Source organism: Limulus polyphemus, unplaced genomic scaffold, assembly GCF_000517525.1.
Source record: "Limulus polyphemus unplaced genomic scaffold, Limulus_polyphemus-2.1.2 Scaffold625, whole genome shotgun sequence".
Taxonomy (NCBI): domain Eukaryota; kingdom Metazoa; phylum Arthropoda; class Merostomata; order Xiphosura; family Limulidae; genus Limulus; species Limulus polyphemus.
This window is the reverse complement of record NW_013666235.1, coordinates 270,150-281,550: the sequence shown is the minus strand read 5'-3', so window position 1 is coordinate 281,550 and position 11,401 is coordinate 270,150. Positions and strand designations below refer to the sequence as shown.

The 11,401-nt window shown below is 33.1% G+C and overlaps 1 protein-coding gene across 1 annotated transcript in view; it reads left to right on the top strand.

The window, feature by feature from the left end:
* The window catches only part of LOC106459546 (monocarboxylate transporter 10-like), a 58,182-nt gene extending 52,363 nt beyond the window's left edge, over positions 1 to 5,819 (top strand). The window contains exons 4-5 of the mRNA XM_013919173.2: positions 2,502 to 2,883; positions 5,128 to 5,819. Coding sequence (XP_013774627.1) covers positions 2,502 to 2,883; positions 5,128 to 5,747 — 1,002 coding nt within the window. The 3' untranslated portion in view covers positions 5,748 to 5,819. The remainder of the gene's footprint in view (positions 1 to 2,501; positions 2,884 to 5,127) is intronic.
* Positions 5,820 to 11,401: the final 5,582 nt, after the last annotated feature.

The window sequence follows — 11,401 nt, the reverse complement described above, 5'->3', positions numbered from 1 at the left end:
TCGAACCCGCGACCCTCAGATTGCGAGTCGAGCGCCCTACCCCCTGGCCATGCCGGGCCTCAGGAATTAGTGTAGAGCATGTAAAAATATCAAGATAAAATAACCATCGCAGGTCTGTGTTATTTGCCTGAAAAAAGTTTTGCTTGATATAACTTTCATTGTTCATGAACTACAAATGCTAGTTCTGAGCTAGAGTATAGAAATTTGAGTGCGTTATATTAAACCAATTTAGAATAATAAGCAAGTCACGTAACAATCATAGCCAATACAAAGTCGCGGTGGAACTGCATGTTTCAGAACTACATTTTGGTATTTTTGTTTTTGTGTAAGTAGTATATTGCTAGAGAAAATTAATCACTTTTTTAAGAAGAATATGTAACAGCCAATTCAGACGCAAAATATTTATACACTCAGATCATAAAGATGTTTCTAGGTCAGGAAGTTCGATTTTCCAAGACAGGAATATCCCTTATACTTAATTGCATTATATAATATAGTAGTGTATATCAACTTGTCGTACCAGGAGATTCGAGAAACAGATCTTCAACAAGTTATATCCTAGCCTGGGTAAGCAAATTGAAGTGTATGGTAACAAGTGAGAATCCTCAAACACAAAAGTCAGTGGCAAAAGTCGTCCATATGCCCTAGACAACAGTACGCAACATAATAAAAAATGATCTAGAAGTGAGGCCAACATGTGGTTGGTTTATCGAGATAAGGCTTCCAGTCATATCTCCCGTCATGCTAATCCATATGTAGACATACAAGTTAAGTCGCCGGACATAATGCTTATGAAATTTTGTGTGATGGACTGCTGAAACGGAGGCTAAGAAAATATCGTCTTCGTACACTAGATGGATTATGGAAAAGATGTAGGGATGAGTTATGTGCTTTGAACAGCCTTACAATAGAACGTTTTGCTTTTTAGCTGCAGGGCTATTCTCAAGACGTACAATCGTTAGATAAATCATGAATAGACTTGACGACATGGACTATAATGATGTGATAAAACTCCAAAATCGTTTTAATATAACGTGCTCAACCTTTGTATAGCAGGACAACACAGGACAAAAACAAAGAACCCCTTCCCAACCTACTTTTAGGATCTTACTGATATCTGGATATGAGTCAACAACATTCTTGTATTACATTTAACTTAGAGTTTGCATGAGTTTTGTAAGATAGCTCAGGAAGTGCTTAATAAATGAAGTATTTGTTTCATGTCAAAGAAAGGACTAACTTTTTCGCGGAAATATAAGATTCATTAATGTTCTTAGAGAATTTATTTTTAAACAGTTGGCTTAAAAACTCAGATATGGAAGAAGGAAAATAATGGCACTCTTAACATTTTACAGGTGAAAGAAGTATGAATTACTTCAATGTACCAAAATTATTTACTACATTTATAAAGAATATTTTCAAGTACTGTTTATTTATTGAATCCAGTGCGAAAATAGCTGGAATAGCTAAGATCAGTGAACTAAATACAAATTAAGCTACATTCAAATCAAAGGATAAAAAATTTCAAAATAAATGTACAAACATGTTCGCGTGACGATACTTAAGTTCAACGAATATTTGATCTTTGGATTTTATTGTCCTGATGTAAGAATATTTAATCATCCGATGTTATCGTTCTGATGAAAGTATATTTAATCTTATGATTTCATCATCTTGATAAAATAATATATAATCGTGTGATTTTATCTTCCTGATAAAAGAATGTTTAGTGATGGAATTTTATCATCCTGATGAAATAATATTTAATTATGGGATTTTACTGTCCTGGTGTAAGAATATGTAATTATGGGATTTTATCGTCCTGATGAAAGAACTATCTAATTATGGGATATTATCGTTCTGATGAGGAACCTAAGAGTCATTCTAATCTTTTACCGTCAATTTTGTACTTGAACTACAATCGTACAACAGTTGAGAAAACTGTTTTATACTTATTTTATCTAATTTTATTCATAACTAAAACTTAATTGGTTCAAATATGAGCGTAATCGTCATTACTGGCGAAAAAGTCGTATTTAGAATACTTTCGTGAAGCAATCATATATTACGCGATGTAATGTTTCTAACTTCAGATGATACAACTAATCCGGGAGAACGTACTTTTAGCCAGTTCTTTATGTGTATGTAAAGAGTTTCTTTGAAGTATAGTATTTTATTTTTGATTGAACAATAACTTCTCGAATCTCTAAAAGTACGTCACGAGTCTTAGATAAATAGGTTTTTGTTTCTACTGTGATTCCTTATCTTTTCGTAATTAGTAAATAATACCAACAACACAATAAAAATAGACGAATCTTATACTTGTGTTCTCAAAAAAGGTTAGTATTATTAATTATAAGAATGTTTAATCCAAAGAGAAAGATATCTATCCCCCAAAAACGGCCCTGTGATTTGATTTCACTGACAACGAAAAATTGTTAGATTGAAAAAAGATGCCTTGGGTGTGGTAACTAACTGATTTTTTTACTTCTTTTTTGCAGGTTCATATAACCAAAGATGAAGGGCTGGAAGACAGTTCCGTTCTACTTCTCCAGCTTTTTCTGGGTTTTGCTTACATGTTAGGGTGTTTTTCGTTTAGTATGCTCATCCTAAAAAATAGCGCACATTGTATGATAGCTCGTCAGTATTTGTGGCAGGCTTCCATGTTTGGAACTGTAATCGCCATTTTATCCTTCTGTGCAGTGAATGAATATAATGGATATGTGTTATTTGTCTTCGTCTACGGAATCTTTAGTGGTGGATATCATTATAGCTTAAAAATGTATTTGTACGAGAAGGTGAGGCCGAGAAATTTTGACCGCTCTTGGAGCTATCTCCAGTGTTCGCAGTCTATACCTGTATTACTTGGCATTCCTGTTACAGGTAAGATAACCACTATATATTTCATACTTGTAATACTTGAACTTCCTGTTACAGGTAAAATGACTTCTGTATATTATATATTTGGATTACTTGGATTCCTGTTGCAGGTAAGATGATCACTCTATATTTTATACTTTTAATACTTGAGTTCCTGTTACAGGTAAGATGACCACCGGATATTTTATACTTTTAATACTTGGAATTCCTGTTACAGTTAAAATGACCACTGGATATTTTATACTTTTAATACTTGAGTTCCATGTAAGATGAACATCCAGATCTTTTCAATCTGACTTGATATAAATTCCCATTACACGTAAAATGAATGTATGATACATTTATTTTGTATCGTACTGAATTTCTGTTATGTGTCAAATGAAGTGAACACCTAGATCATTTTTACCCTCATTACTCTCAAATTCATTATACAGTTAGGGTAAATTCCTGAGTACAGACCAATGAGATCAACAAAGCAAAAAGAACTCGTCTTTGGGTAATTCACCTTTTTTTTCTGAGTCTAACAGCTGACTAGAGGAAAGGAAAATGCTTTCATGTGATCAAACACCCACAAGGAGAAATCTTTTACACAAGGATAATTTATAAATGTAAGGGTGTAAATTTCTTAAATCAATGTGTCTTGTAACTTTGCTCGAAATTCAACAAAATAACCAAATTGTCTGGATTATTCGACGTAATCACATCAGAATAAACATCTTATAAATCTGTTTACTTATTATTCTTTGTTTGAGCAGTGATTTTTGTTTCATTACAACCTAACATGGCAGATGTTTCAACACTACGTAAAGGGAAAAAACAGATGTGGAAGCCAACAAACAATTTTTACATTTTCAATATAGCAACTTATTTCGTTACAGTAGAAAATATTTATTTGTAAGATAGTTATGCTTTTCACATTTTCGATATAGCAACTTATTTCGTTACAGTAGAAAATATTTATTTGTAAGATAGTTATGCTTTTCACATTTTCGATATAGCAACTTATTTCGTTACAGTAGAAAATATTTATTTGTAAGATAGTTATGCTTTTCACATTTTTGATATAGCAACTTATTTTTTTACAGTAGAGAATATTTATTTGTAAGATAGTTATGCTTTTCACATTTTCGATATAGCAACTTATTTCGTTACAGTAGAGAATATTTATTTGTAAGATAGTTATGCTTTTCACATTTTCGATATAGCAACTTATTTCGTTACAGTAGAGAATATTTATTTGTAAGATAGTTATGCTTTATTTGCACTTATGGTTCTTAAAATCAATATATTTATTGTTTATCTTGTTTATCTATTTCCCAAAAGTCACTCAACCGTTAACTTCTAAAAACAGTTTGTATATATTCTTGAAATGATTGTTTGCAATGCTTGTTTTTTAACTTATAAGTTTATAATTACAGAATTATCTTAACCGTATCCAAAATTTGGTCTATAGATTTGGCTTTTATCTAAATCTCTAACATGAAGGTTTTTATCAAACTTGCAGTTCTGGATTCAGTAAGTTTCATTGTTTTATCATCACCATTCTTAGTCATTCCAAAATAATTCCTTTTCTGTGTATAGTCTTCGTTTTCTATCGGTATTTTTATTTTTTTGTTAAAAGCATAGTTTATTTGAAAATAAAAGATCTGTTTCGTTAGCGACTCTTTCTGACACATATATTGTTTTCTCGCCGAGCACGATCATTGGAGGATAAAAAAATGCTATTTTCAAAAAAGATGCGTATATTCGTTGTTTTGTAATAATCAAGGACTTGATCTACATGATATTGAACACAAAATTAGTATTGTTTGAATATTTGTCCAGAAAAATCGAAGAAAACTTCGTTTTTTAGTTTCTTAATGTACTATGACAGGAGCTGTTTGGGTTTTTTATAAACAAATCTGAAAATTATTTGCAAAAAGTTTACAAATGAAAGTAATAATTATATTACAGATTTCTTCTCTTTTCACCAAAGGTGAAAATTGAAAATATAATCTGTGACGTAGAGGCCTAATGCATTCTTTGATTCGCCTCACTACTGCTGTGGATTGCAGTTTCGCCTATTCAAGACTCATCAGCAGAGCTTGGGTCAGCAAACCAAAGAAGTAGAATAAGACCTCTTATAATGGTGATTTGTATAAAATATTAATGCAGTTTTAAGTCCTTTTTAGCTCACCCTAAAGTAATAATGTATTTTTTTCCAAAAATTTCTCTCTGAATAAGTCTACTCTTCTTCTCTTCCTGAAGCTTACATCAATAGAAGCAGGGGACCAAAGATGGGTTTCTTGTTTTCATGCGGGTGTATTTTGGCTGGAACTCTTTCCCTTTTTCTCATGAACCTTCGTAGGAATGTCACTAAGAAATCCCGTCAAGCAATAGCCAACAGCGTAGATGACCAAAACCGCTGTGAACTTGAACGGTGTTTCACCATACGTAACAGTGATATCTGTACTTGTGGGAATAATGTAAGCCGCATGAGGGCGCCACCATTAGATGGGTGTCAGAGAACCATTTCCTTTGCGACGTCAGTAGATGTGGCTGATGATGAGAAACGTCCAGAGCAGTTGACATGCATCTCCGAAGAAGGCCTGATAGATTTAGGAGAAAATAATCTTTTGGACGAGTGGTGTGGTGCTGAGTGTATCACCTCTTGCAATAAAGAAGAGAAGTTCTTGATGATTAGTGAGTTTGAGAATAACATGAATGAAAACGTTTCCACATCTGATAAGCACAACTCTAAAAGAAAAACTTGCACTCATCCTGCACTTTATGACATCATGAAGCATAACCATTGTGATGATACGAGCATCCCACGTGGCCCAAGTAAACCAATCTCAATTATTGAAGAAGTCACAAGTTCTGTTTAAACGAACCCCTATTTTCATTGTTGTAGCTTTGTATTCGTAGGAGAATTAAAACATAATAATGTCTCTTGTTAAGAGAGTTGTACGTGAATTTCATTATGTACCATCAAGTGTAAAATATATTGAGAAACATTACTTTAAATAAAAAATCCTGATCTGGATGCATTGTGGCAACTTTATCCCATTCTTCACTTAACATGCGTAAAACTTGTCTACAAAAATATGAACAAAGAAAGAAAACGTAAAATATTATATTTTAATCAAAATGACAAAAAGGTAAGTAACTACTCTTGCCGTAAACTAACCAATAGTAAATGTTTTAGTTTTGCCTCAGTTCAGTGACTCCGTTAGTTTTGCCTTTACTTTTTTTTTAATGTCTAAATATTTTCATTTCCTTTGATAAATAAGCTCTTACTCTGACACGACTCTGTTTTGTGAGTTGTCTATAGTTTATTACACGTTACATATACGAGTGAGTTCAAATAAAGAATTCGTGAATGAATGACTGGATTGAAACGAGGGCTGAATGCATTGACAAAAGAATCATTTTCCGTCTAGATGCACTCATTTGTAGAAAAGTAATGTTGTTGTGTCTTTTGAATGCCCTTCCTGATATATATGTTATAGTCTTCAATGAAAGTATGAGTGATGTTAAAGGGACCATTTAACAATAAATATGTTATTACGTGCTGCTTGCTATTTAATTGAAATCTGCCTAGTTAATGTGTAAAAGAATAATAATTATTATAATACAAACTAACTGTAATGACCTCCCAAAGTACAATTTACAACAACTGTGTTATACTTGTTCTTATGGTGGAACGTAAATGCCAAATTAACTTTCAAACATAAGATAAATCATGTTTCAAATACTTAAATTTCCTTTGTGATTAACTTTAAAAATTATTAGGTTCATTTATCTTCTGAAGTTAGAGACTGTTAACACCCTACATGTACAGAATATATTGAAACAATTAAATGTTAAATTGTTCGTTTATTCCAATTAGTTGTTTCGTTTTTTGCATTTTTTATGTAACTGCTTTTGTATTTAAGTGTTCATTTTTGTAAAAAGAACTAAATAACACAAATGCAACTTATTCTTATCTTATATTATAAGAGCAGTATCTTACATATATTATACAAAAGGCTAAGTGCGTCATATCAAAACCTTGTCGTTACAGTCCATGTCACCACGTTCAGTCATGCTCTATCTGATAACAACAAACAAACAGCGTATTTTCCATTGACAAAACGCTCCGTGGTAAGCCTGCAATATCCAAATCACACTATTTCTTCAAAATTCTTTCTATATTCCATCTACTATATGGTTTTGCAGCTTACGTTTCATTAGTCCAGTTGCACAGAAATTAATATAATTCACTGTATGCCTTCGTTTCATCCTCCAGCTGGTTGAAATGTGAAAATATCACTGGAAGGCTTATCTTTGTGAATTAGTGTCGTGTTGGCCTCGTTTCCAGATGAAAATCCTTCTTCGTTATGTTGCGTCCTGTTACCTGAGACACGTGGATGGCTCTTTTCACTGCCTTTTATATTCGTGCATTTTCATCTGTTACAGGAGCCACACTGTTCTTATAATGTCTGGGATACGACTTATTGCAGGCCTCTTTCTGGATGATACTAGTACCCAAAGATGATCCCCGTCTTGGAAATTCTAAATCTTTATGATCTGAGTGTATGAATACTTTGCATCGGAAAGGCTTTACATACCCTTCCCAAAAGCGCTCAATTTTCGGTACTTGTGAAACTCCAAACAATGCCAAAATGTAGTTCTGGTACTTTCCGTTTCACTGCAACTTTATATCGTCTGTAGTTGTCACGTGAATTAATCATTTGCATATTCAAAATCGTTTTTAAATAACGTACTCAATTCTTTAATACCGGTTTGTAATTATTATTTCCATACGTGGCAATTTCACATCAAGGGAATAAACCAACTATAGTCTTGAAAGCTTCATAAGGAACACTATTTTTATCATCTGACATACTATTAATAGCAGAAAAATATTATTACAACTTCCTACGCATATTTTGTTTTTATGTTTACAAAAATACCACCTATGTGTTTGTTGTTAAGCACAAAGCTACATAATGAGCTATTTGTGCTCCGCCCAACACGGGTATTGAGCCCCCGATTTTAGTCTTATAAACCTACAGACTGCTGTGACACTGGGGAGCGTCATTTATTAATAATCATAAGAAAATATTCATAGTGATAGCCGTCAATGCAGCTGAATTATTCTAGATCATAAGTTGTGAAACAAAATCACTCCTGGTTAAAGGCACTTGTGAATAGTGCACTGGACTTCATTATCTCGACAGTGCAAAATATGCATGCTTGTTAAAAGATAACTTCACATTCTAAGTGTTAGATCACTGGATGAGACTACTTCTGACGTTCATGATGATTCACTGCATGGGTTTTTTCTTACATTCATGTTAATTCACTACATATGTTTTTTCTGACATTTGTCTGGTGGTGCATTGCATGTGGTTATTTTTGACGTTCATGTTAATTCACTGCATGTGACTACTTTCTGACATTTATGATAGTTCATTGCATGTGGTTACTTCTGGCATTCATAGTGGTGCACTACATATGGTTACTTCTGACATTCATGGTGGTGCACTGCATGCGGTTATTTTTTGACGTGCATGTTAGTTCACTGCATGTGATTATTTTTTGGCATTCACGTTAGTTCATCGCATGTGGTTATTTCTGACATTCATAGTGGTTTACTGCATTTGGTTACTTTTGAAGTTCAAGTTAGTAAAAATATATATAGTTTTTTAACTTTAAACATCATTGATATCTTTAACTTTAAATTTCAACATGATGTTTATTTATTAGAAGATGACTCTTATGGCGAGCCTTCTTTCTTAGTTTAATAAACTATCAGGACTAGAGAGAGAGATAGTATTAGTATTTTAAACATTAAGAACTATATCATTTTCCCTACCAGGAAGGATATGCAAATCCGGCCATATAATGTTATTATTATTATGACGTCAAATGCTCTTCTATATCATTTCAAGGAAACCCTAACAACAGCTTCAAATTGAAGCGGGATAACGTGAACTTAAAAAACTAGAAAATACTTCTTTACAATATTTAAGAATATTCTATTTAAGAAATGTAAATTACTTGACTTTCTATATCATTTAAAAGCTTGTTTGACATAAAACCTATTTGACTCGTATGGTGTAGTAGTTGATGTACACGTTCAACAAACGTGAAAGACATAGGGGGCTCCCAGAGGTGACATAGTGGAGTCAAATCCAAATGCTGACACTCCACTGGGAGTCATAAGGACACATGCCAGGTATGGAAACAAACGGCCTAGCAGTTCACCAGTTATCAGCTGACACATGCAGATTTTTGTCAAATAATGGTTTTAAAAAACAACTAAACTGACAAAACCTCATATTTTGATCGATAATTTGTGTAACAAGATCACAATAAAATTTATAATAATTATAATCACATATTTTTTCACTTGTACTGTACGGGTTTCCAGTAAGAAGAATGTAGACCCTTACAAAAATTCCATTTCAATAACCAAGTAAGAATCACAGTTTAGAGCAATTTCAACTCGTATCAGCCCAGCTAAATTGGTGATAAATGTTCTATGACAAACATTTACAATATCAATTCTTATCAGCCCAGCTAGATTGGTGATAAATGTTCTATGACAAACATTTACAATATCAACTCTTATCAGCCCAGCTAAATTGGTGATAAATGTTCTATGACAAACATTTACAATATCAACTCTTATCAGACCAGCTAAATTGGTGATAAATGTTCTATGACAAACATTTACAATATCAACTCTTATCAGACCAGCTAAATTGGTGATAAATGTTCTATGACAAACATTTACAATATCAATTCTTATCAGCCCAGCTAAATTGGGGATAAATGTTCTATGACAAACATTTACAATATCAACTCTTATCAGCCCAGCTAAATTGGTGATAGATGTTCTATGATATACATTTATATGTTACTAAATATGAGAAACAGCTTAAAAAGTTTGTCTATTCTTTCATACCAAAAGATTGTTTTTGTTGTTGCTGGGTTTTTCTTTTCGAGCAATATCAACTGTTATCAGCCCAGCTAAGTTAATGATAGATGTTCTATAATAGACACTTGCGTGTTTTTAAATGTGAGAAACAGTAGTAGTTAAGGGGTCTGTTCAACGGCAAAAAGATGCCTTGCCTATGGTTACACAAATATTATGTAATAAACAATGGATGTTGCCTGGGAGTTACATAACTATTACGTAATATATACACCTGGGAGCTACATAACTATTACGTAATATATACACCTAATAGTTGCATAACAGTTATGTAATATACACCAGAGGGCGCGTTGCTAGGGCCACGAAGTGGCACCAGAGGCGCGTTGGTGTGATGAACGCACAAATAGTTCGCGAGCGAACCACCAGAAGGTGATGTATATCAACATGTCTCGACTTTATAGTAGGAATTAAAGTCTTAAAATTAGTAATTTAATCCAATATGCGTAACTTAGTGTTTACAATTATCAGTACTGAAAAGTATTTTATCACAATTACAGTTTTGCTTAATAAGGGAAACATTAAATACGTTTTACAAAGGCGGGCGGTGTTACTAAGGTTGGTGTTTACATAGGCGGAGGGTGTTACTAGGTGGATATTTCAGTAGGATGATGAGCTCGTCGTAGGGTGTCTCAACGTGTCATTAACGTCTACATTTTGTATTGATTATATTTCTATGTATAACAACAAATGAGTTCTTGACAAAATATTTCATAGGATAGTTTTACTATAGGCGGATGACGCTACCAAGGTCAATGTTACCATAGTTCGTTGGATGTTCGATTAATCAATAGTATTTTATCTTATTTGCAAATAACTGCCCTGAAAAGGGTGGATTTTTCGTGGTAACATCTCTAAATATCGTGCAATAATTTAACTTACAATATTACTGTTTGGCTTTATGGATTAAATATATTGTTATTCTACTCCTCTAGCCATATAACTATGATTTATATTGTGTATAACAGTAAATGAGTCCTTGACAAAATATTTCATTTGACGCATGTTGACAGTTACTTTATAGTTTTCATTTACATAGTTACATGGTAGTGTTTCTATAGACGGACGGTGTTACCAATGTTTTATAGGCGGACGGTGATACTTAGATTATGTAGGCGGATAATGTTACTAAGGGTCTATAGGCAGATGGTGTTACTATAGGCGAATGCTGTTGCTAGGCATTTTGAGTGTGTGTTTTACAAAGGCCTTTCGTGTTACCAGACAAATGATCTGACCAAGGACAGTGCTAATCGGGCGGATGGTGTTTCTGTAAACGGATAGTTCATAAAGAGGTTAAGTTCATCGTAGGGTGTCTCAGCATGTCTCAACATCTGATTACGTCACCAACATTGGAGTCTAGATTTAATAGGTTACAAGTAAAATCATTATTTTAACGAGACAACTATTATAGCATTGTCTATAATTTACTTTACATACTTTTAAAATTATCTGTCCTGAAATTTGAAATAAATTAACATCTTGGGTTGTAGACATTACAAAAGCATGATTTGGTAATTTTGTAATTAGAAAAAAATATAGAAACTATAACCCGAA